We start from the raw sequence: 27,068 nt of genomic DNA on the forward strand, positions 1-27,068 counted from the left end.
GAAACCCTGAATACAGCAGCCTCATTACTGCTAGAGGACAGAGCTGGGGCTGAAGCAGGGTCCCTGACCTAGAGAGAGGCCCCACCTCCCTTTCAGGAGCAGAGACCCCTCCCTTCCTGCTTTGAATACCCTCCCCTCCTTGGCTGACCTTCCTCTAGTCCTCAGCAAACAGGAACATTCAATACCACCCACCCTGTTTCTGTAATCGTTCTCTGCCTTCTTCCTTTCAATCTTGTGGTTGATTTTCTGAAAGGGGCTGAATTTCTAGACCTGAAGGCAGAAGTCACTTTTAGCATCAATAGGCAGCTGTCCATGGAGTATATCTGAAGGCACAAAATTCCACCTGCTTTTGCTTCTGCTCTTCCTTCTACCAGTAATGCCTTTCCCCTCTTCATTGTCTTTGTCTGGCAAACTCCTATTCATCCTACAAGACCCCATCATCCGTCATCCATCCATCTATTCACTCATTCCTTTATTCTTAAAAGTATTTCTGGACTTCCAGGTTCTATGCTGGGTTTTGAAGACACAGTTGTGAATAAGAGACTCATAGTCTCTGCCCTCATGGGGCCCCACTTTGAGCTGGGGAGGGGGATGGATATCAAACAAATAACTGTGATACGGCTGAGGTCAGTGCTCTGCAGTGTGGTTCTCTCTCACACCCTCAAGGAGGATGCATTACTTTCCTGGGGCTGCTCTAACAAATGACCACAAACTAGGGGGCTTAAAAAAACAGATATCTGTCCTCTCACAGAAGATCCCAGAAATCTTCAGTCAAGTTGACAGGGCTGTGCTTCCTCTGGAGGTTCTAGAGGTGAACATGTTCCTTGCCTCTTCTGGTGGCTGCTGGCACCCCTTGGCTTGTGGCTGTGTCACTCCAATCTCTGCCTCTGTCATCACATAATCTTCTCTGTGTGTGGTCAAATGTCCCTCTGCTTCACTTGCCATTGGATTTAGGACCCACTGGGATAACCCAGGGTGACGTCCTCCTCTCAAGATCTTTAACATAAATGACATCTGCAAGGACCTTTTTCTAAATAAGTTCGCACGTATAGGTTCAGGGATTAGGACGTGGACATATCTCTTGTGGGCCCCTGTTCGGCTCGCTACAGAAGCTGGGTGGCTCCTTTCTGTGAGCAGCTTCCTCCCCAGTCCCGCTCTGTCACCAGTCCTGGTCACTCTCGACTGTCGTCCTGCTGGCTTGTCTGCTCCCCCATGGACCTGGCCCTTGGGAATGCAGGGAAGTGACAGGCCTGCCCGGGAAGGGCCTGTGTGCCCGGGTTAGGGGCAGGGCTTCACCCTCGAGGCCTGGGGAGCCATGCGAGGGCCCAGGAGAGTCTGAGACACGGGCTGCCTCGTGTTTTACGCGATGCCCTGGTTGCAGCACAGGAAGCAGGGAGGGCAAGCAGGAGTCTGGTCAGAGGCTGCAGCTCTAAGCCAGGAGGGGGGTAACGAGGGCCCCGGACAAGAGAGCCCGCAGAGGACAAAGGCTGTGCTGGGACAGCCAGGTGGTGCCCGAGCTCCGGGGCAGGAGTCCCTTCAGGACTGCTGACCCCTGGCACGTCCTGGAGGGAGGAAACGGCCCGACTGTAGGCCTGGCTGTGGGATCTGCGTCACCTAGTCAGATGCGTAAGTTCATAGACTTCTTGTGTTTGGACTCAGATTTGACTATGGGATTGAAAATTTTAAAAAAAATCCATTCTGAAAGAGTTCTGATTCCAGAACTGTTTGAAGTTCACATTGCACTGTGCAGTGCCTGATGGCTTGGCAATGACAGTGCTGACGGCAATAACGGACATCAGCGCCCTGGCCATGTGCTGGCCTCTGTGTGAGCGTTTTGCAGGCTTTGTGTGGCTCATCTGCACAGTTATACATCCATGACGTAGGTGTTACTGCGACCCCATTTTACAGATGGGGAACCTGGGGCTCGGGGCGTGAAGGGACCCAGCCACTATGTGGCTGACGGGAGGGGTCGCCACCGCGTCACCTGGTATCCCTAGGCAAGCTCACTCACAATCCCACCCCTTGCCAGAGATGCAGTTTGAAATTTACCATCTGCCTGAGAATTGTCCTTGTCATATCGTTTTTTTAAGTCAATACCTGTCATCACCACACTGCTCTGTCCCTAGGAGCTCTGGCTGACTTTCACTAGAAACTGCATTTATGAACTCAAGGAGATGGGCATGGAGGGAAGGGCATCAACGGCCATGTATGAGTCTCTAAATCAGTGATACTGGGTCATGCATCCACACCCGCACTGGGCTTTGCTTTTATTTTCCATAAACCCGGCAAGGTTGGACCAGGTGATGGCCGAGGCCCCTCCTCTTGGGTCACTGGGGTCAAAGTGGAGCCCTTGGACCACAACTGTCAGAATCCCTGGAGGGAGGGAGCGTGTGCAATTAGATGCCTGGGCCTCCCTCAAAGTCCCTGAGTCTGGGGCTCCAGGTGTGGGGCAGCCCTGCATGTTCAGCAGAAAGCCAAGTGAGATGGATGTCCCCCAGATCTGAGAACCGCTGTAGTTTGATGGATATGCGACAGTCAGAGCAAGCCCCAGCCTCAACCCAATGGCAGGGCATTTACTGACCGCTGTTAATGGCCAGAGGATTTACGGAGGGGATGCTGGACTCACTCTGATCCAGGGGACGCTGTGGTTCCTGTTTCCTAAATGAGCATCAGATGAGGGCTGGGATTTACGCATGGCATGGCATGGACCTGCTCTCCTTTACACTGCAGAGCGGTGGTCCTGCTGCTGCTTCCAGCCGGCGGGATGCCTCTCCTTAGACAAGAGACCCCTGCCCCTGCTGTGGATCTGCAGTGCCCCCTCCCCTCATCATAGTGCCTGCACCAACTTACTGCCATCTCTTTCCTTGTCCGTCTCTCCCTGCAGGCTGTGAGCACCCGGGTGGGAGGCGCTGTCCCCCGTGCCTAGCTCAGGACCTAAGTATGTGCTTACAGGGACTTGTCGGTGCTGAGCCCACATCTCCTCAGCCCACCTGGTGGCCGGCTGCCCTTCAGTGGACAGTTCCCACACGCACCAACGGCATCTTACAAGCACCTGCGACCAGGTACCAGGGCTTCCTCCGGCCATGAAGGGGGCGGGGGGCTTGGCCAGCTCAGGGATGCCTGGGAAGGCTGGATAGTTAACACCTCCAGGACAGACCCTCAACCAATGTGGAAGGGGGTTGGTAGACAAATCCCCTATTTTCCTTGCCCCTTGCTGGCGTAATTGGAAGTTGAGTTCTGCACAATCTCTCAGGAGGTCCAGACCGGGGTTGGGCCTCAGTTGCCATGGAAACCCCTCATCATCACAGGCCTTACTGGCTTTTCTCCCATGTGGTAGGCTGCTCAGCGGCCCCCAAAGGTCCACGCCCTAATCCCTGGAATGTGTGAAGATGTTATGTTACACGGCAATCGGGACTTTGTAGGCGTGATTAAGGTTACTGATTTAAATTTGGAGATTATCCTGGATTATCTTGGTGGGTCTCAATCACCAGAGCCCATAAAAGCAGAGAAGTTTCTCCAGCTGTGGTCAGAGAGATGCAGCAGAAGAGATTCCAAGTGTAGGCAGGACTTAATGCTCTGAGATGCAGGGGCCACGTGCAAAGACCAGAGAGCGGCTGATGGGAGGTCGGTGGGGAGGGGGCAGCTGATAGCCACAAGGAAACGGGACCCCCGTTCTACAAGGAACTGGATTCTGCCGACACCTGAAGAAGCGTGGAAGCTTCCAGAGCCTCCGATGAGAGCCCGGCCAGCAACACCTTGATTTTGGCCTGTGAGGCCCAGAGAAACCAGCGGCGCCCGCCTGACTTCTGACCTCTGGATTCCTGAGATAACACAGCGTGTGATTCGCGGTGGGTCCTTGTTATGGCAAACAGCCTTCGTCCTCATTCCCCTGCTCCCTCCCTGTGCTTCCTGGGCTCGCCTGCCCCCGTCCAGGTCCTTGGCTCAGGGTCTGCTTCTGGGGGAACCCTCAGCACGGACCAGAGAGGAGGTGCCAGTGCAGGGCTGTGAAGACCACTCAGACCTGGAAGGGAAGCTCCCGCCACACCTTGACTTGTGCCCTTGCGCCAGGTCCCTTGCAGGGGCCGCGCGTAGAAGGGAGAGCCAGACAGGGGCTCATGGGCTTCCACGCAGCGGGGGAGGCAGAGGAGACCCGGGTCCGCAGGCGAATGTGCGGGAGGTCAGCTGCCGGGAGTGTCAGTGTCACTTGCACTGAGTGTAAGGTCAGTGCCAAGAGACACACGCGATGCACAGGGGCCGGGATGGCCCGTGTGGGGACCCGCAGACAGCAGTGAGGCCTCACCTCTGGTGCACAGCTCCGGAGGCTTCCTGAGCTCCACCCGCTACCTCGGCCCCTGACGAAGGATCACCGAGTTCTTGCTTTTTCCGCAGCTTGAAATTTTCCATTCTCTCACCTAGAGCATTTAACATACACACAACGGTCAAGGTGCATGTTTGAAGGACTGACGCTGCCAGGTCTGGCCCGGGCGCTGAGGTGCAGGGATCAGGACACACGTGCTCTCAGGTGCGCCTCTGCCAGCGCCACAGTTCACCCTGGGAAGGACTTCGTGTACGTGAGGATGCTGCAGCTTCCATCACACCCTGCGAACCCGGGAGGGCAGTACCCCGGCTCTCCCTGCAACTGCTCCGGCCCGGCTTTCTTGTAAGTATCAGGAGAAAGGGGAGCCGAATAAGAAAGAGTTAACACTAAAGGGCCACCACAAATGGATAAAAATCCACACCAGGAAGGAAAAACCATTCAACAAGCAGAGCTGTAGGGGTGCAGTTAGCCTTACAGACATGGGTGCTGAACTGGCTGCTTTCCAAGGAGCTGGGAGGTTTAGCCTCTGAGTTCGAGGTACACTGGTCTGCATACCAGAACCTGCTTCTTCTTTTTTTAAATTTAAAACAATGGTATATTTTGAAACAGATGATGAAGACTAAAATTATTTTCTACTGGATTCTTACTACCACCTGAATTACCTGCCTATTTATTGGACCATAGTTATAATGAGAGGATGTATGAAGGGGGAGCCCGACCCTAGCCCTGCAGATGCAGAAACCGAGGCCTAGAGAGGGGAGGTGAACACCCTGATTCCTGAACGTTCTGCAGAGGCGATCAATCTCATCTGTCTCCTGATGAAGGAGACCAACCCTTACTTTGGAAAAACATCAGGAAGGATCTGTAGCCAGCTGGCAGATTTCTGGGCATGTCCCAGATTTTATCTGAATGTAGGGCTCAAATTCCCCAGGGCAAGGGGAAGAGAAAAGTGGCAGCTGAGCTTATTGAGAAACATAATATTCACAGAAGACCTGCCCCCAGGACCCTGCTGCCGGTCCTTCGTCTAGGGATCTTGGACCGTCCTGGAAGCATCCGTCAGAGAACACGGGATTCTACTTTGTTCTGAAGCCCTGGATGCAGGGAGGGATGTTACAAGAACAGGCTTTAAGGAACTGGATTTTGTCTATTACTACACCATGTTCTTGCTGGCCTTGGGGATCTTGTCCATTCCATCCCCTGGGTGGCCTCTTACAAGAGCCCACAGGGGAAAACTGTCTGGGTCTCAGGCACATTTATGAGCCACTAGCCTTTTCTTATGGACACCGTGACAGCTTTAATTGAGGAAATTTCTATCTCTTTGGCCACCAGGACGTCCAGAGCCAAACCCATGTCACCTCTAAGTAGGGATCTGATGACATATGTCCCAGACAATGGCCTAACCCTAACCCTACCGTCCTTTGTCCTGATTAACCTACTTTAAAAAAAAATCCTATTGTACTGTATGGATATGTTTCTTTAAGTGCTTTTTCAAAAGCCTTTTGGGGACAAAGCAGGAGAAAATTAAATACGTAAAACATTAAAAAAAATTAAATCTCCCAAAATAAAATTTGAAAAACCTGACATCTTGCCCTGTCCCCACCCAAGAGCGTGTTTGGCTCCTTGTTGGCAGGGCTTCCCAGTGGAAGGCTGCTATACCCTGCAGGGCCTTCAGATGATGCAGCTTTCTCTCCTCGTGGTCCTGCATGGCCCTCCTGATCTGCTGGTAATACGCGTGCACGAGCCGGCCGACACCAGCGCTGGTCACATAGACGCTCTCCACAGTCGCCTCCATCAGTGTTCTCTGTGGGCAGGAGGGGCAAGTCTCAGCAGAGGGCACACGTGGAGCCAGCCATGGCCGGCATGGTCCTGGCTCCCATATTCCACCCACTCCCAACATTGGCTGGTCAGGAGCAGGCAGAGAGTGCGTGGCTGGTTTAAACCAGTTTCGATAATCTTATTTTCCTTTGTCAGGGATGGTCTGAGGCTGACTGTATGACCCAGTTCTGGCCAATGAGATGAAATATTAGGGAAAGTCTGCTGAGGGCCTACCCTTTCTGAACATTAAGGCAAAGCCTTGGTGGGGGTGAAAGACTTTGCTGTTTCCCTCTTCCTGCCTAGAATGCAAACTTGATGTCTGGAGTGGCAGTGGCCATTTTGAGACTATGAGGCAACCAACCAACACCAAGAATGATGGATCAGAAAGAGAGAGTCTGGTCCTTGGTCGTATCACAGAGCCTCTGTGCCAGCCTGGAACCACCTACTTCCACATTTCCTGTTATGTGAGATCAGTAACTTCTATTTATTTTTGTCACTTGCAGTTACATGCATTCCTCAATGATATACCTTCAGACCCAAAGCAGAACAGAAAGGAAATGCTGAGATGTCCCATCATCAGGGACATGTTGGTTGTGCACTGGCAAAATCACCGTCTTTTACTTCATAAGATGATGGGCAAAAGTCAGGTTCCAGAGCCCCCATTTCAGCATTTATTGAATGGTTCCAAGCTTTGGGCAAGAACAAAATACCCATTTATTATTGTTGAGTGATTGGTTATGTTCCAAGGCCTAAGAAATGTTCCCTGATTTGCAGGTGTGGACGGAAGCTGTGGAGGTGAGGAGGGTTGCAGCTCAGGGCGCAGAGCAGGTGAGAGCCCACCTTCTCACTCCCGGGCCCTGCTCCTCCCTTACTGTGGCCGGTTCTCTCTCCCTCTCTGTCGGACATCTACATCTGATTCCACCCCCCACGAGGACTCTGGGCACTTGCGCTTCCGGTCAGGAGCTTCCACTGACGGCCAGTGGCCTTCCTTGAATTTCATTTAGCACATGGAAGGCAGGAGACAGGAAGTCCCTCTTCTCCCCTCTCAAGTCAGCAAACCCACCTGCACATCACGCCTTCTGTCCATCTGTCTTCCTGCCACAGGGAAGTGGTGTCTACCCCCTCTGCATCCCACCCCTCCACCCCTCTCCAGGGCCTCCACCATTCTCCCCTCCTCATCAGTTTTTCCAGCTCGTGTACCATTCGAATCAGCAAACACATTTGCTTGAGTAGCTCCAACTTTTCAGCCCTCTCTCGATCCCCCTCAGGCACTGCCTGTGTCTCAGTTTCTGCAAAACTTCTCAAGGGTTAGCGTGTCCTCTCCCATTAGATCGTAAGCTCCTTGAAGGCAGGAATGCTGCCACCTGGCTACTCTCTATCCCAGCACCTGCCGCAGGGCCTGGGGCCAAGGAGCCCTGTGAAATGAACATCCTTCCAGATACTGAGCCCATGTTCTTTCTGGTGCGTGTGTGTATTGGGGGCGGGGAGGGGTGTTCATCATTATCTAATTCTGAATCAGAGTCCCTTGGGGAAGGTGAGGACAAAATATGCCAAACTCATATTTCATTCTGTTTTCCTGTAACGACCGTTGATTAGGTCAGAGTTGTAGAATTTTAGGGGAAGGAAGAGACCCATCCAGCATCGCTAGCCCTGATGTCTGGATGATGTGCGGCAGATGTGAGAGATTTAGAACGACAAGGGGTATCTCAGAAATGTGGGTCCAACATCTTTACTGTGCAGATGTGTGACTTTACGTAAATGAAAGGACTCATGGAAGGTGCCCGCAAGCGTCCTGGCATATCCTGATGTGGGTCTGCTGCCAGCCGCAGATCTGCGACACCTCCCGTGGGTGCCGGCCATGGACTCTCTCTGCCATGGTCTGCAATACACGGGGTACCTTGCCTTTTCTTTTGGCTTGAGTGAGGAGGCAGCCAAGGAGAAGCCAAGCATATGCACCGGTCATGCAGGGCAAGGCCAGCCTCCGGTCCCAGCCACTCATTAAGGCTGGGAGGCTTTAAGCATGTCTTTTGCCCAATGATAAGCCTCAGTCTTCCCACCCGAATGATGGAAAGAAAAATCATCCTTTCCGTGCAAGGGCTGTGGTGAGAGCCCAGTGAGACGAGGCAGACAAAGCCCTCCTGCAGATGTAGAAGGGCAACGCTCACGTCACTTCTTACTATGGCTATTTGCACACCTGCGGTTTGTCATCACCGTCAGTACAAGGAGTAAACCACTGCTTACTCAAGTCAGACTGATTTTAGCTGCATTGCTCAGCTGTCAGGGCCAACGCCACCAACCCTTAGGTCTCCGCAGAGGCAGCCAGAGGCAGGCAGTGTCCATGTCTCTCCCTGGGAGAGGGGCTTCGGTTAGATTCCTGCGTCAGCCACTGACCGGCTGGGCGGCTCTGGGTGAAACCACGGCCCTCTCAGAGCTGCTGCAAGGACCGAGCCAGGGCTCAGAAAGATGTGACACGGGGCCAGGCAGCAGGCGCAAGTCCTCACTGCTCCACGGGGGAGGCCTTCCCTCTTACGGGGGAGGAAAAGGAGGCTCAGCGGAGCCAGGTAAGCCCTGCGAGGCCAGAAGCTCCTGGGCAGGCCCCGGCTGCTGCTCTGCCCAAACCCTTCCTCTTGCCCACCCCTGTCCCCCACCCCAGCCCAAAGTCTCCTGTCCCTCGGGCTCCCTGGGGCTGGGGTGGCCTCGCACCTTGAAGTCATCCCTGTCCTTGGCCCGGCTCTTGGAGGCCACATTCCGCGCGTGGCCCAGCAGCGTCTGCCCGATGGCCTGCTCTGTGTGCTGCTGTAGGAGCTGCCCGACTTCCTGGGCCTCGGCCAGGAGCTGCTGCCGAAGCTGCAGCCGTGTCTGCTGTGTCTCCTCCTCCAGCCGGCCAGCCTCCTCCAGGACACGCGCCTCCTGAAAAGGACAGGCGGGGAGAGGTTGGAGCCCCACTGCTGCCCTGCACAGATGCTCCGGTCAAGGCCAGGACCAGGATGTAGAGTCGGCCCTGCCCGGGGTCCCAGGAAGGCTGGAGAAGGGATGGAGAAGGGAAAGTGGGGACCTCTATAAGCACTTGATGAGCCTGGGTATCTTGAAGATCCCCCAAGGCATTTCCTGAGCACCAACCACGTGCCCAGTGCCATCTGTGGCTTCTCACATATACAAGCACTTCCTCATTCATCCCAAACACCGTGAGGCCTGAACACTAGCAGTGATGAGGACACAGAGGCTCAGAGAGGCTGAGTAACTTTCTCTAAGTCCCACAGCAGAGCGGGTTCTAAAGTCACATCCGAGTCTGCAAGTAGCCTGGGACATCATGGAGGCCAACACAAGGCCTATGGGGATTCCTTTCCTTGAAGGAATAAGAGCTGGAGAAGGAGGTGGGGGAATCAGCTTCCCACCAAGCCCTCCTGGGCCGAGCAAAAGAGACTGTGAGCTTGTCCCTCACGAAGGGGTCAAAAAACATCAGCTGCTCCTATAGCGCAGTGGCTACAGGAGACCTGGAGTCAGCTTGCTTGGGTTTAAATCCCAGTCCCACAATTTACAAAGTCTTTCTTTTGATCTGTTAAAACCTTAAAACAGACTACAGAGCCCTTTTCTCCCAACGCCCGATGACGACTGTACCTATCCGTGCTCTGATTTCATGTGCGTTTTTAGTATAATTCTCATTATAATGTACACCAGAAGCTTTGGGCATACTGGGTGCCCCACTACGGGGGGGAGGGGGGCGGCTGCCATTGTCCTGACCCCACAACGATGCTGGGGCAGGATTGGGGTTTTGGCTAAACCGGGCTGGAACCTGGAAGCTGAGGAAGCAGCACTCCTGTCTGCGGGGCAGGGGGCTGACGCACAGTCTTACCAAGGCTCTGAGCAGCTGCCACTGATGCTCGTCCAGACACTGGGAGGAGTCCTGCTCCAGGGCGTGCTGTTCGCGCAACTCCTGGAGAAGGCTCTTCTTCCCTGACAGCCTCATCTGGGTCAGGGTGGTGATGGCGCTGCCGCGGAGAGCCAGCCTCCGGAGAGCTGAGCGTAAGAGCAGGTCATGCCCCTGCAGGATGCACTGAGTGGACCTTTGGAGAAAGTGGGTGCCGGGCTGAGGGGTCGATATTCTTGGCTTCACTGAGTGTGATTGGTCAATGTTATGTGACAGCTTGACTGGGCCATGGGGTGCCTGGACATGTGATCAAACATCATTCTGAGAACTTCTGTGAGGGTGTTTCTGTATGAGATTAACATTTGAATTGGTAGACTGTGTAAAGCAGATTGTCCTCCCTAATGTGGGTGGGCCTCATCCAATCAGTTGAAGGTGTGAAGAGAGGAAAAGGCTGACTTACCCATGAGTAAGGGGGAACTCCTTCTGCCTGATGGCCTTGAGTGGGATATAGGTTTCTCATTTTGGACTCAAACTGAAACACTGGCTTTTCCTGGGTCTTGCGACTACTGCCCTTCAGACTGGATCTTACACCATTAGCCCTCCTGGTTCTCAGGCCTTTGGACTTGGGACTGAAACTATATATTGGTTCTCCTGAGTCTCCAGCTTGTCAGCTGCAGATCTTGGGACATCTCAGCTTCTCTCTCTGTATCTATATCTATATCTATAGGTTCTGTTTCTCTGGAGAATCCTAATACATTGACCCACCAAGAAATACCCCAAATAGTCATACCCCACAGGGAGCCTTTACAGAGGTAGTAGGTTGGAATTATCCCATCCCCTGCTGCCCATCCTCTTAGACGTGGTGCTGACCTGGGTTATATTCAGCCATCTGTTCTTTTACTAATCTTTTAAACTTTATCACGTTCTGCCCCAAGTTTCAGGTGCATATATGCAGCTTCCTTCAGTACATATCCACTCAAATTTCTTACATAGCTCTCAAAATTAACACATCCAAAACTGAAATCATGAGCTATTTTTGAGTTCCTATCCCAATGAGTCAAGTAGAAAACCTCGGTCTACCCAGGAGGCTCGACATTTGCTTTTATAACTTGAGGTACTTTCTGACAGCCTGAAAAGTTGAACAAAGCACTGTCAGTCAGTTTACCAAGGAGAAGAGACCTGGCAAACACTCCAGGCTTCCAGCTGGGGGCCCTCATCCTAAGAATAAGGAATCATCCCTTGTAAAGACCTAATTTTGAATCAGCTAAATTCACAAATGGAGTGGTTCATCTGCCACTTTCTGAAATCCCTGCTAGAAGTAAGATAAATCCTCTCTGGAGGAAGATCCCATCATTCAAAGTCTCAAATTATCTCTACAATTTTTAATAACACTGTCCAGCATTCAATAAAAATAACCAGACTTGCAAACAGATAAGAATTGACCAAAAATAAAGAGAAAAAATGGATAATAGAAACATACCCACAAGATATTGGACATTAGAATAATCAGCTATGATGAATATGTTTAGGAAATTAAATGATAAGATGAACTTTAGCAGATAACTGGAAACTATGACAAAAATAAAATGGAAATTTTAGAACTGAAAACATAGTAACCAACATTAAGAATTCAGTAGATGGGTTTAACAGATAAGACACAGCTGAAGACAGCATGAACTGGAAGATAGTTCAAAATAAGTATCTAGACTGAACCACAGGGAACAAAAATATAGAGTAGCTTCTAAGAGGCAAATGACATAAGGTGGAAAAAATCTAATAAACGTGTAACTGCAGCCCCAGGAAGAATAGGGACAGAATAGGCAGAAGGAATATTTAAAGAGATAGAGGCTCAGAATTTTCAAAAACTGATGAAATATAGCAAATCACGGGTTCAAGAAGCACTACAGATTTATTTAAAACAAGCAAACAAGAGATTCATAAAAAACCACATCCATGTTTAGGCATATTATAATAAACTGATGAAAACCAAAGAACAAAAGAAAATCTTAAAAGCAACCAGAAACAATTGAAATCAGAAGACAAAATATTACCTTTAAACGTATTTTAAAAAAACAACCAAACTAGGATTCTATACCCAATGAAAACATTCCTCAAAAATGAAGATGAGATAGACATTTTCAGACAAACAAAACCTAAGAGAATTTGTCACTAGCAAATCTAAAATAATGAGAACCTTCATGCAAAAGAAAATACTCCTAGATGGAAACTTAAAGATACAGGAAACAATCAAGAGCAACGGAAAGGGTAAATCTAAATGAATACTGACTGCATAAACCAAAACTAATATCTCATGGGGTTGAAAACATATAGAGATGTAAAATATCCAGTAAGTCATGTGCCCACATCAATTCTGACTCCAAGCTTGCATCCATGGCACTCTGCTATCACTCTATTTCACATTTATATTTACAATTTGGTCTCAAGATCACACTGTAAGGGAGGCCGGGGAATGGTTAACCTTACAGATGAGGACACTGAGGTTAGCATGGAGTATCACACAGGACACAAGGCCCCCACCCTCCAGAAAGCTGTACTCACTCTTCACTGAGGCCGCCAAGTTGGCCCAAGACTCGGTGGATGATGCTCTCCTGGTCATCCCGCAGGTGTGTCTGCAGCACGGTGGACAGTGTGTGTTCCTCCATCCACACCTAAACCCCAGGACAGAGGGACAGGGGTCAACTCAAGTTCATTTCATCCATCATTGCTTTGTTGGATCATACCTTTTGTTTTTTATTTTTTTTAAATCCCTTTCTTAAGGGATTTTTAAAAAATCCCTCCTCCATCCACACCTAAACCCCAGGACAGAGGGACGGGAGTCAGCTCAAGTTCATTTCATCCATCATTGCTTTGTTGGATCACATCTTTTGTTTCTTATTTTTTAAAAATCCCTTTCTCCCTTGATTTAATTAAATTTTTCTCTTATATTTTCGGCTAAAGTTTAAAAATGTTTCCTATTTGCATGTACATCTTAAGCCATTTAATACGTATTTTCTGTGGCATGAGGAAGGGATCTAATTTTCCCTGGATACGTTGATACTAATTGTCCTAGCACCATTTATTAGATAATTTATCTTTTTATGATGGGCCTGTCATGCCACCTTGTCTGACATAGTTTCCATATATATATGAATTTCATTCCAGGCTCCTTCTTTTATTCTGTGGATCTGTCTGTTTATTTCTATACAAATACCTCACTGCTTTAATTCCTGTAGTTTATAGGAAGACTTCATAGCTGCTAGGGCAAGTCTTCCCACATTCTTTTGTACAAAACTGTCTTAACTATTCTTAGTTGCTTTTCTTTACATATGAATTTTAGGATCAGTTTATCAAGTTTGGGAAAACAGCTTTTTTTAGATTTTCTTGTAATTGGATTGAATTTACAGATTAATTTGTAGAGAATCACTGTTTTTCCAAAATTGAGTTGTCCTATCCAAAAACAAGGCCTTTCTCTCAATTCTTGCTTTATCCTTTCAACAACATTTTATAAACTTCTCCATTAAGCTCTTATAAACATTGGTCAGATTTATTTTTAGGCACCCTGTAGCTTTGATACTGAAGGGGATCTTTTAGGCTCCCTGTAGCTTTTATTCTGAAGAGGATCTTTATGTTATCACTGTTCTCTATTGCTTTGAAAGTTACCTATTCTGTTTCTATTTCTTCAGTGGTTTTATATTTTTAATGTACATTCCCAACTCCAGAAATCTTAAGTTAATCAACATTTCTTTTACCTTAGAATTCACGACAGTCAGCACTTCTGAAAATTTCTTATCTGTTATCACTTTGAATTTTATCTCTCCTTCATTCTCTCCTAGAATTCTTAGAAGACTAAGGAAGACCCTCCAGGACTTTCTCATTCTGTTCCCATGTCTCCTAACCTCTCATATTTTCCATCTCTTTAGCTCTCTGTGCCATATTCTGGACCACTTTCTCACCTTTATCTCCTAGTTTACACACTGCGTCTTCAACCATAATTTGATCTGCTGTTTAACTCATCCATTAAATTTGTTTTCATGACTATAATTTTCATTCATAAACTATGTGGTTTTTTATCTGTCATCTTTTTACATCATGTCTTGTTTTTACGCTAGTAATTCCTCCTGCTATTGTTTTAAACATACTTCCTTTATAAGCGCTCTCTAATAGTCCCTTCACCTGAATTTCTCGGTGCTTGTTGTGGTCTAAACTTGGTGCTTACTGTACGTGCTGGCTCTCACTTATGGTGGATTGTTGCTTGTGTGTTTTGTAATTTTGGATGTTAGCTCATCTTCAGTGTGGCTTTATCTGTGAAAATCCTGTGAGGTCCAAGGCCACACAGCTTTTTAGTGGAGCAGAGGCTCAAATCTAAGTCTGTCTGTCCCCAAAGCTCAAATCTTTTCTAGCTGCATCTGCTCCTCCCTGACTATCTCGCATCACAGGGAGAAACATGCACCTAGAAACATGCAGCTGGACTGTGTTACACCAAGGGCTCAATCACTAAGGTGAGACTCTTTTACTTTCCCACATATGTAGCTCTTTTCTGGAGATGGCCATGCTGTATGCAGAACAGGGACAAAGCACAGAGGTCTGGGTGTGAGTAAGCAGCCTAGACTTCAGTTCTCTGGGCCTTGAGATTCATAGCACATACTTAATCTCACAAAATCATACTGTGTGACTCAGAACTTTTCCTTTAAGTCAGTCCCTGACTCCTCTTGTGAGGGGTCTACAATAACCTGCCAAAGTGCTTGGGAAACCAGAACATTCTAGAAAATTCTACACAGTGTAGCTTCTCTAAAAGGTAAATTAATATTGTCACTAAGAACATGGGGGTCTTTGGTGTGCGTTTTGAGAAGGCAGATAAAACTAGCAACAGGATCCAAAGCCGATCAGGAGGACGGAGATCATAGGATCAGATGGTGCCTGCAATGGTCACACCACCCTCTTCAACGTTATCAAATGCAGGTTCATGAATGTTTAAATTCCGAAGCAAAAATCTGCTTCCGTGGGCTAGAGCACTGACCCTGTTCATTGCTACCAGGTTATTCTGTGGTTTCCCATATGTTTACTCTTTGTTTCAAATTTTCATTTACTAAGGAGAGAAAGGGAAAAGGAACCAACAGGCAGTGCATGCCCGGTACATGCTCCTATAAAAGGGGTGGGTTTAGAGGTAGGGCCGGTGGAAAAGTCAACACCTAACGCAGACACTGGAGTGCTAGGGGGAGGGAGGCACTGCAGTTTTAAAAGCACGGTCAGAGGAGGCCTCAAGGTGAAGGTGGCTTCGGGATAAAGATCTGAAGCAGGACGAGTGAGGCAGGAGAGCCTAGGGAGCTGGAGGGACACAAGGATGCCGGGGAGGCTGGAGTGGGGTGAGAGGGGGAGACAGGGAGGGGGTCAGAGGGTAACCAGGTCCTGACAGGCAGGGCTGGGTAGGGCATGGTGAGGACTCTGGCTTTTCCGCTGCATGAAATGAGAAGGGGGTTTTGAGCTGAGAAATGACACGATGTGACACACTGTCTTTTATCAAATGTAATGTGCCAGTAATTATGAGATGCAGTTATTTGAGGTACCACACAGAGAGAAAAATCACTGGTAATTAAATTAAGATGCATCTCAATTTCAGAGGTGTTAAAATGGTATTAAAATCTGCATCTTAAAAATGAGTGGTATATGATATGCTCCCTCTGGAGCAGTGACTGGCCAAGATGGCAGAATAGGAAGACCCTGAGCTCACCTCCTCCCATGGCACATCAAAATTACTATTTACAGAGCAACTATTGATGAGAAAGACCTGAAGACTAGCAGGAAAAAATGTACAACTAGAGGTATAAAAAAGGGACCACAAGGAGATGGGTAAGAGGGGCAGAGTCATGGTAAAGTCAAGTCCCATAATTCCAGGTGGGTGAACCACAAACAGGAGAATAATTCCAGCTGCAGTGGTTCTCCCCAAGGAGTAAGGGGTCCGAGGCCCATCAGGCTCCCCAGCCCAGGGGTCCTGCACTGGGAAGATGAACCCCCAGAACATTTGGCTTTGAAGGCCAGTGGGGCTTATATTTTCGGGAGAGCCAAAGGACCATGGGAAATAGAGAGCCATCCTTAAAGGGTACACACAAAATCTCACAAGGTCCAGGACCCAGGGCAGAAGTAGTAATTTGAAAGAAGGCTGGGTCAGACCCACCTGCTGACCTTGGAGAGCCTCCCAGAGAGGCAGGAGGCAACTGGTGCTCCCCCTGGGGGCACAGATGCTGGCAGCAGCCATTTTGGGGAGCTCATTCTACCACAAGGACACTGGTGCTGGTAAGCGCCCTTTCGGAATCCTCCCTCTGGTTCATTAGCGCAGGGATCCAGCCCACCCACCAGCCTGTCAGCACCTGTACTGGGACACCTCAAGCCAAGCAGCTAACCAGGCAGGGACACAGCCCTACCCACCAGTAGGCCAACTGCCTTAGGACCCTTGAGAGCCTCCAGCTGGCCCAGGACCCTACCCTGCCCACCAGTGGTCCAACACCAACTCTAGGACCCCCAGGGCCCTGCAGCCAGAGGCCCCGGGACCTGGCTCCACCCACCGGTGGGCCAGCACTAGTTCCAAGACCAGCCTTATCTTCCAGTGGTCTTAGTAATATTTTTTTGGATATGTCTCCTCAGGCAAGGGAAACAAAAGCAAAAATAAACAAACGGGACTAAATCAAACTAAAAAGATTTTGCACAGTGAAGGAAACTATCAACAAAACGGAAAGGCTGCCTATTGAACGGGAGAAGATATTTGCAAATGATATATCCTATAAGGGGTTAATATCCAAAATATACAAAGAACTCATACAACTCAACATCAAAAAAACAAACAACCCAATTAAAAATTGGGCAGAGGATCTGAATAGACGTTTTCCCAAAGAAGACATACAGATGGCCAACAGGCACATGAAAAGATGCTCAACATCCCCAATCGTCAGGGAAATGCAAATCAAAACCACAATAACATATCATCTTATGTCTGTCAGAATGCTATTATCAAAAAGACAACAAATAAGTTTTAAAGAGGATGTGAAGAAAAGGGAACCCTTATATACTGTTGGTAGGAATGTAAATTGGTACAGCCAATATGGAAGACCGTATGGAAATTCCTCAAAATATTAAAAACAGAACTACCATATAAGGCAGCAATCCCACTCCTGGGTGTTTATTCGAAGAAAATTAAAACACTAATTAGAAAAGATATCCACACCTCTATGTTCATTGCAGCATTATTTACAATAGTCAAGATATGGGAGCAAACTCGTGCCCATTGATAGATGAATAGATAAAGAAGATGTGGTAGATACAATGGAATACTACCCAGCCATAAAAAAGAATGAAATCTTGCCATTTGCGACAATATGGACAGACCTAGAGGTTATTATGCTAAGTGAAGTAAGTCAGACAGAGAAACACAAATACTGTATGATTTCACTTCTATGTGGATTTTTAAAAACAAAACAAATAAACAAACGTAACAAAAGAGAGAGTCACAGACACAGAGAACAAACAGGTGCTTGCCAGAGGGGAGGGGGTGGGGGGTAGGAGAGAAATAGGTGAGGGAGGTTAAGAGATACAAACTTCAGTTACAAAATAAATGAGTCAGGGGTATAAAATGTGGGTAATACAGTCAATAATTATTTAATATCTTTGTATGGTGACATGTCATAACTAGACATATCATGGTGATAATTTTGAAATGTATAGACATATTGAATCACTGTGTTGCGTAACAGGAACTAACGTAGTGTTGTAGGTCATTTATACTTCAAAAACAAACAAAAAACAAACAAACCCATAGAAAAAGAGATCAGATTTGCGGTTACCGGAGGAGGAGGAGGAATTGGATAAAAATAGTCAAAAGGTATAAACTTCCACTTGTAAGATAAATAAGTACTAGGGATGTAATGTACAACATGGCAAGTATAATGAACACTGCTCTGTTCTGTATGAAAATTGTTAGGAGAGTAAATCCTCACATCACAAGGAAAATCATCACAAGGAAAAAATATTTTTTTCTATTTCTTTGAATTTGTATCTATATGAGATGATGGATGCTCACTAAACTTACTGTGGTCATCATTTCATGATGTATGTAAGTCGAATCATTATGCAGTACACCTTAAACTTATACAGTGCTGTAATGTCAATTACATCTCGGTAAAAATGGAAGAGAAAAAAAATTTTTTTAATAAAATGGAAGAGAAAAAAAATATTTAAATGAAAAGTATCACTCTGGCTGGGTGTTGAGAATAGACCACAAGGGGCCATGGATTCAGGGAGACCAGAGGGCTTGCTCTCAGCAGACTGGGGAGAAGCCCACAAACCTGCGTTAGAACGGATCACATTTTGAGAACCACCATTCTACAACCTGTTCCAATTGTGTGACTGACAAACTCCACAATATTTAACAACTCTGAGTAACAGGATATGAAATCACCAAGGCCTTTTGGATAGAAAATAAGTGGAAAATGCATTTCATAGCCTGGGTGTGTGTTAGATTTTCCATGAATAGTTTTGTTGGCCTTTTCTTCTCATGACTAAATATTCATCTTGACCACAGAAAGTTCATCTCATTTTTATCATCAACAAGGAAATATGGAAAGTGGGAGAGAATATGGATCTCTAAATATCTTGTGGTAATTTAAGGCAATTAAACAATCAATCAGTAAATTAATTTTGACATCCAAACTTTGAGAAAACAGACTTGGGTCATACTTATTTAATCAGTTGATGAGGTCATTAACCTCTGCTTGCTTCTTGCATGCAGAACTCCTCTGGAAATACTTCTGCACAAGCAAAGGAATACTCACACGCATGCATATGCTCACAAAGTAAATAAAAAATAAAAACCAGAAGCTATGCATTGTCTGATATCTGCTTAAAGTAACTTAAGACTCATAACTAGAGGTTTTTAGATGAATCATGGCTGTTTGCCTAATAATTTATCAGAAATGAAGTTCTAGATTTTTTCAATGTCAGTCATTAAGCAATTAAACAGATAACTGCGTGAAGGGTCTTAACCTGCATTATCTCGCAGCAACCCTGTTGGGTATTTTGATCCCTATTTTTCACATGAAAGCTGAGGCTCAGAGAAGTTTAGCAAGCTGTGCAAAAGCAGAGTTGTGGGAAATCAGCTGACTGGCAAGAGTCACCCAGCCCATTAACGGGGTTGCTCTGGTTCAAACCCAGGCATTCAGCTTCCAAGATTAGAAGCCTGTCTTCAAACCACAACTGTCTCTAAAAGGCCTGATTCCCATTTGGGAGCCGACATCAGAGGCACATCAGACTTATCTGGTGATCTTTCCAAACCGCTGAGGCCCAGGTTTCTCCCCTCCTTCCCCGGAGATGGTAAATTATATGGTCTGGGGCCCAGGATTGGTATGAATCAGAGGAATTCAGCTTCATTTACCCTTGGTGACCCTGTGATAATTTCCAAAGCTGCATTATTGTTGCTGGAAATGCAGCAAAGTTTTCCTGAGCATTTGCTATATCCCAGCTACTGGGCTTTGATTAAGGAAGTGAAATATGAAAAGCAGGGCTGCTGTCCTCCAGGAGCCTACAGCCATATCGAGGAGACTGCAAGTCACCAGTGACAGGACAACACAATGCAGCTGACGGCGGACTGAAATTAATTAGAAGGAGGTCTAATAAATTGGACAGGCAGGAAACTAGGCCCTATGCTCGTCCCAGGCTGGAAATGGCCCTATGTTTGCATGATGCTTCCCTTTGTTTATTGGTACTTTGGACAGCTCCCGTTAGCTGCTTTAGAAAACCTCTATTGGATGCATCAGCTGAGTGCTCTTTTGTAACTAACTGAACACTCAATGTAAAAAGACAGGGTGTTTCTCATAACAAGCACCTCGGGGTAGGCAGTCCAGGGCTGGGACAGTCCGCCTTTCTGCCCCACCCTCCTGAATCCTGCCTCTAAGTCAAAGGAAGGGCAGCATACCTCCAGTCCTCCTGTACCTGCTCTGGGCAGGAAGAACAGGGAACACTGAAGAGGAGGATGTCTCCTGGCAACACTTGGCCTTTGCATTAGGGAACAGAAGCCTTGTGCAGGTACCATACCTTCTCTCATAGGCTAGAACTGCATCATGCGGCCACTTCTAGATGCTGGGATATTGAGCATGTTAGTTTTACAGCCTCTAGCATGCAGGAAAGCAAGAGAGAAAGGAAATGTGGGCGTTTTCATTTAGAAATTTGACAGTTCTTAACTCTTTAAAAATAAAACTGAAGTATATTAGTTCACATAGCTATTGTAACACATAGCCACAAACGCTGTGGCTTCAAATGACACAAATTTAGTATCTTACAGTTCTGGAGGTCAGAAGTCTGAAACGAAAGGAACAGGGCTGTGTTCCTTCTGGAGACTCTGGGGGGAGTCGGCTCCGTGCCTTTTCCAGCTTCTCGAGGCCGCTCACATTCCTCGGCTGATGCGCGCATCACTCTAGCCTCTGCTTAGGTCATCACATCTCCTCTGACTCTGACCCTCCTCCTTCCCTTTTAAAAGGACCCTTGTGATCACACTGGGCCACTCAGATAATCCAGAATAATCTTCACATCCCCAGATCCTTAATTTGATTGCACGCAAGGTCCCTTTGCCCTGTTAGGTAACATATTCACAGGCTCTGGGGGTTAGGATGTGGGGACATTATTCTGTCTACCACATATATACATGGTTTTCATAATGAAATCGACTTTCACTGAAAAACAGGAGTCCCGTGTGTGCAGCTCCTCCCCCCCACCCGTCCACTCCCTTGAAGAACCGCTCTCTGTCGTTTATTTCTATTATTCTAAAGAAGGCTTTGCTGCCCTTCTTGTTGGATTAACCGAAGGCATCATCTACTGACTTCCTATCCTGGGAGAGGAGGGCTCTTGCTCTCTTCTCCCCCTCTCCCCATTGTGAAAGGTTGGCAACCAGAATCTTGGTAAAGCATCTAGCATAGGCACTAGGGTATGCTCAGTGAAGGAAATCCCTCATTATTCTTCAGAAGTTTTAAAAAAAGGCAGACTCCAGACCCAGTTTTACAAAATGCTGCACCTGCTTTTCTTGCTCCAGGAGATCTTGGAAGAGTTTCCACTGCTGACTCCGGAAGCGATCCAACTTCTCCAGCTGCTGGGTCGCGTTCTCCTGGGCCTCCTGCCTCAGGTATTCACACTTTGCCTGGGAGAGGTCAGTCACACAGGGGAGCGTCTGGAGGAACAGGACGTCCACAAACTTCTGGAACGTTTCCATGGTGCTGCGATACAGCTCCTGAAGCCGAGAGCCACACGACGGAGCTACATGTCAGGCTCTCACCCAGGGCAGGGCCGAGGGTTTCACGCAGGACACAGAGGAAATCCAGTGAAGGGAGCTCTCAAATCACACACAGGCGCGTGCATGCACACACATGCACACAAACACACTCAGTCTTGGGAAACGCCCACTGCCTTCCAGCCCTCTCACCCTCACCCAGTCAAGTGCCAGACCTGCACTTCTGACCCAATGAGCCCTTAATCACTGGTGTTTCCTCTAAACCTCCATCCAGATTATTTTCACGACCCCTCACTGGTCTCCCTGCCTCCCTCCACCCTCCACACTTAGGCGAGTTATTTGCACAAGCATAGATCTTTCAATTCCAGCTCAAATAACCTGGAAGACCTCTCTTCCCATCGCAATCAGACCTGCCTAGCAGGGCTTCAGGGGCTGCCTCATTTCTCACCATTCTGTTACCTTCATCCCACCTCCCCCACTCCATTCTCTTTCTAAAAGTCTTTTTAATTGTGAAAAACAAAAACCTGTAGATAATAATATATTAAACATCTCTGAATCCACCACTCAGTTTTCCTTTTTGTTTCAGACTAAAAACACTAAACCTTACAGGTTAAGTTAGAATCCTTTAAGTTCACTCTGCAATTCTTTTCCCCTCCCTCCCAGCGTCCTCAGAGATAGCCATCCCCATGAATTCAGCATCTCTGTCTCCAATTTAGATTTCTATACTTTCACTATATATGATGCCCATAAATGTGGCTTTTGGTGTGTGTGTTACTTCACATAAATGGCATCTCGTTGCATGTTTCATTATATGGATGCTTTTTAAAGCCTCTCCCCTTCTCCCCACCTCCAGGCACTTTCACATCTGAAATGGACTCCTCTTCACCTTGCAAAACCCCTGCAAAATAATCCCTTCTCTGTGAAGCCTTGCCTGGGCCACTCAGACTAACATGGACATTTCTCACCCTGGACTCCTGCAGCTCTTTGGTTAGCCCCACCAGGGCATCAAAACTACAGTTTATCTGTCATCCCTCCTGGACCACAATTGCCCAAGAGCAGAGGCTGCATCATACCCAGATCTGCACCCACGTCTCACACCCTCCTGGACTAAGCACCTGACTGCAGTTTCTGAATGCATCACACACCAACATGATGCAGAATGCCCATTTCCCCTTCTCCATCTAGGAACTCCCCTCACATGTTCCAAACTCAATTTGAGGTCTCCTCTTCTGGGAAGGCCTCCTAACCACAGGGTTGATTTTTGTATTTTTTTTTAACATCTTTATTGGAGTATAATCACTTTACAATGGTGTGTTAGTTTCTGCTTTATAACAAAGTGAATCAGCTATACATATACATATATCCCCATATCTCCTCCTTCTTGCGTCTCCCTCCCACCCTTCCTATCCCACCCCTCTAGGTGGTCACAAAGCACGGAGCTGATCTCCCTGTGCTATGCGGCTGCTTCCCACTAGCTATCTATTTTACATTTGGTAGTATATATAAGTCCATGCCACTCGCTCACTTCGTCCCAGCTTACCCTTCCCCCTCCCCGTGTCCTCAAGTCCATTCTCTACATCTGCATCTTTATTCCTGTCCTGCCCCTAGGTTCTTCAGAAACTTTTTTTTTTTTTTAGATTCCATATATATGCTGACCACAGGGTTTTTTACGAATAAAGTCTTATTACTTTAGCATCTATAGGGCCTAGAAGAGCACCTGGCAAATATCAGGTAATAATATTATAATTGTTAATAATTATGAATTCTTACCATGTGCCAGAGAGTGTCATAAACACTTTTCTTGTATAATCTCATTCATCCTAACAGTCCAATGAAGATGTTCTATTATAATTACCATTATTTTACAGGTGAGGAAACTAAGACCCAGAGAAGATAAGTAACTGGACATTTGCAGAGGGTGGGTCCTGGCTGTTGGACTATTGGACTCATGCTCTTAACCTGTATGCTACAAGGATAATTGGTTTTATTTGGAAAAAAAAATTCTCAGCACCTCCTCTGGTGTACCGAAGTCATACTTGGTGTGCTCAATGAATATAAGTTAAATTTAACTCAAATCAGTGTTAATGAAACCCAATGAATGCCATGTTTTAAAAAGTTCATGGCCAAGCTGAACTTTGTTTGTGATAAAGTGACCATGATAGGGGCACAAGGGACCCACACCTTTTGAAAAGATTTAGAGATCCTACTTCTGAGAGTGGCCAACCAGGTAATTTGAACCAATTTCTCCCACTGAAGATGAATTTTTTTAAAAAGCTGGACAAAATGTTTATTAAATCATCATAAAAGTCCCAAAGAGCTAACAAGGTAGTGAAGAGTGTGGTGCCCAAGGTCGGGAGAAGATGCAGTCAGAGAAGTGTGCCCAGCCCTTGGGCTGCGTTTACATAAGGGGTGTAGGTCAATCCAGGGGAGATGGATGCACAGCTGCTGGACCTCTGACAGCCTCAAGCAGTCGAAGGGACAGAAGGTGGAGTTCACAGCTCATATGGGTTGGGGCCTCGTAAAGCATTCCACACTTAGGGCTGGAACCAAAAAGCAGCACCAGAGATACATGATTGAAATGGAAGGAAACCAGATCTGACTGGTTTAAACAGATGGCAACCTGGAGTCTGGTCATGTGGGTGACCCAGCATATTTCAAGTCCAGACCTTGAATTAACATGACTCTGGATCATTAGAGGCCCAGTCATCGGGCAGGAGCAAAGGAAAATCCTCTCTGGGGGAGGAGAGCATCACTGCATGCTTGAAAATATTCTTACTAATATATGTACAAATCTGAGACAAGGCATATGAGAAAAAATAAACAGGTACACAAGGAGATAAGAATACGACCAAAGACCTACACAAACAACAGACATGAAAAACCAACCCACAGGTAGTCCGGAGAGTGTAATTAGAAGACAAGGACTTTAAAGGATTGATGCTTACCATGCTCATGACGTTAAAAGCCACTCTTAAACCTTAAAGCAAAGAGCTAGAAATTATAAAAAGTAACGCTACTTAGTTTAAAATAATGTCAGAATTTCTAGAATTTACAAACACTGTTCAATAATACGAACCCAATGTATAGGTTTCATTGCAGTTTAGATGCAGCTGGAGAGAGAATTAGTACTGGAAGAAAGATCAGGAGAAAATCCAGAACAAAGTAAAGAGAGACAAAGGGATGGAAAATATGGAGGAGAAGATAAAGGCTAAAAGATACAGTGAGAAAGTCCAAAATGTTTAATTGGAGTCCCTGAAGGAAAGAAGGGAGAGTCCAGGCAGAAGTCCTATTTGAAGTGATAATGGCTGAGAAATTTCTCAAAACTGATGAAAGAAATTTACAGATGAGGAAACTGAGGCTTTATCTGTACATGTAAAAGAGAGGTTAAGTAAATCGCATCAGTTCATACACAGTGCCCTGGTGGTCAGGCTCCTGCACCCATGATCTAACCATGATGCTCTTACGTAATTTTTTTAAACAAAGAATGGATGAGAGTATAAGCAGCACCTAATAAACACAGGGTCACTTTTTGTGACATTAATAGTAGATAAAGGGCTTCCCTGGTGGCGCAGTGGTTAAGAATCTGCCTGCCAATGCAGGGGACACGAGTTCGATCCCCAGACCCGGAGGATCCCACATACCGTGAAGCAACTAAGCCCGTGTGCTATAAATACTGAGCCTGTGCTCTAGAGCCCGCGTGCCACAACTACTGAAGCCCGCGCGCCTAGAGCCTGTGCTCCGCAGCAAGAGAAGCCACCACAATGGGAAGCCCGCGCACCGCAACGAAGAGTAGCCCCGCTTGCCGCAACTAGAGAAAGCCTGCACACAGCAACGAAGACCCAACACAGCCAAAAATAAAAATAAATAAATTAAAAAAAAAAGTAGATCAAATAGTTTTTAAGAAAAAAAGCTCTTCTAGAGAGAAAGGGGATCAGTTCATAGCACCAAAAGGTTTAATTCATCAGAAAGATGTAAAGGTTCTAAATTTGTATGCACTTAATGGCATTACCCAAATCAATGCAATTTGTCACATTAACAAAATAAAGCCGAAAAGCATCATAATGATTATGTGAATAAATGAAGAAAAAAGTACTTCACAAAATTTAATTTCCATGCAGAAGAAACACTCTTAGCAAAATAGGAAATGGAAGGAAACTTAATCAGAAAAAAAAAAAAAACTATAGCAAACATTATACCTGAGGGTAGAAACTACAAAGGTCCTGCTTTTATGTAAATGGAATCATATAGCATGTTAGGTTTGCGTATCTCAACTTTATATGTCCTTGTGAGATTCCTCTGTGTTGTCGTGTGAAACAGTAGTTCATTCTTCCTCACTGGTCTGTAGTACTTCACTGTATAAATACACCACTATTTATCCATTCTACTGTTGAGGGACATTTGTGTGGCATCTTATTTTAGACTATTACACATTCTGCTGATGTGAACTTTCTTGTGGATGCTGTTTGATACACCTGTGTGCCTGTTTCTCTTGGGCATATGCCAAGGAGCATATGCCCAAGAGAAACATATGCCAAGGAGCAGAATTGTTGGGCTGTGTGTATGTGTAGCTTCAGTCCATATCCTCCATAACTAATAGCCACCAATTTGATTAGCATTTTGAATTTATAGATCAATTTGGTGAGGATGAACATCTTTACAATATCAAATCTTCCAATCCGGAAACATGGTGTATCTTTACATTTATTTAGGTCTTATTGATTTTTCTTAATATTGTTTTGTGAGCAGGGAGTGGATTGGGATTGAGAGGAGGTGTGAGGGGGCTTCAGACGTCCTGGTCATGATCTCTTTCTTGATCTGGATGGGAGTTACAGAGATGTATTTTTAACAGTCATTTGTTAATCCATAAGGTTATGTGTTATCCATTTATTTGTGTCTATTACATTTCACAATAAAAATGGTTTAATAAAATGGGAGTGATTTACATTTTCTTCCAGCCTCTGGAATTTTCTGCTAGGAGACAGATTTTAAAAATTGATTCTCCTATGTTGGAATCTATCCTTCCATAGCAGCAGTTGGGGATACTAAGACACACCTTTTTCTTTTTTGTTCATGATTGTCAAACTGCAAAAATACGCTGTTTGCAAATTCAAGAAAGGTGAACTCTGTAAAAGCTACATGGTCCATTAGTCGAGGCTCTTTCTAATAAAAAATGTGCTGGATTCTGTCTGCTCCCTGGACAGAGACACATCTGCATCATCGCACGTGCTCTGATAGGCCATAAAACACATCGTTCCCACTTAACGCTGACACGTTTCGTTGGGAGATGCTGATTTATTCTGTGCCTGAAATAGAACAGGAATTAATCTGTGTTCTTCTCTCTCAGCGTGTGTGAGGGGTCGGACAGCAGGGGGACGCTGGTCAGGGGAGAGGCTGGCCCTGGGCCTCAGCCCTGCACTTTTCCTCAAATAGAAGCACACAGAACCCAAGCTAGGGCGGCATTTCACCCTGACTCGTCCTTCACTCAGGTTTCCACCTCTGCAGCCTGACCCAGAGGATCCAGTGTCCTCTCCAGGCTTCTTGCAGAGAAAGGACTGGGGCAGGGGAAGGGCACATATTCTGAAACATTTGAAAAGGAGTCTCAGTTTTCATACCTGCAAAAGGGATAAGACACAAACTACATCTGTAAAGACAGCATCTGCCTTGAGGGCTGATTGTCAGGATTAGATACAGCACACAGCACAGAGCAAATGCTTCATAAACACTGGCTACTATCATTCCAGAGAGGTTGGGAAAAGTTAGCGTGTGGCTCTCAATAAATGTTACCTGTTGCTATTTTTATTCCA

General features: G+C 46.6%; 1 protein-coding gene across 5 annotated transcripts in view; it reads right to left on the reverse strand.

The window, feature by feature from the left end:
* EVC (EvC ciliary complex subunit 1) overlaps nt 1-27,068 on the reverse strand; it is an 82,005-nt gene that overhangs the window by 3,808 nt on the left and 51,129 nt on the right. For 3 of the 5 annotated variants that reach the window (XM_061192086.1, XM_061192084.1, XM_061192083.1), the window contains 6 exons: nt 21,052-21,264; nt 12,561-12,670; nt 9,987-10,197; nt 8,837-9,043; nt 5,975-6,119; nt 4,301-4,412 (listed from right to left, as the gene is read on the reverse strand). In XM_061192086.1, the coding sequence (XP_061048069.1) occupies nt 4,301-4,412; nt 5,975-6,119; nt 8,837-9,043; nt 9,987-10,197; nt 12,561-12,670; nt 21,052-21,264 (998 nt within the window). The remainder of the gene's footprint in view (nt 1-4,300; nt 4,413-5,974; nt 6,120-8,836; nt 9,044-9,986; nt 10,198-12,560; nt 12,671-21,051; nt 21,265-27,068) is intronic. The other 2 variants (XM_061192085.1, XM_061192088.1) reach the window with 2 other exon arrangements.

The sequence above is a fragment of the Eubalaena glacialis genome, chromosome 5 (genome assembly GCF_028564815.1).
Source record: "Eubalaena glacialis isolate mEubGla1 chromosome 5, mEubGla1.1.hap2.+ XY, whole genome shotgun sequence".
Lineage (NCBI taxonomy): Eukaryota > Metazoa > Chordata > Mammalia > Artiodactyla > Balaenidae > Eubalaena > Eubalaena glacialis.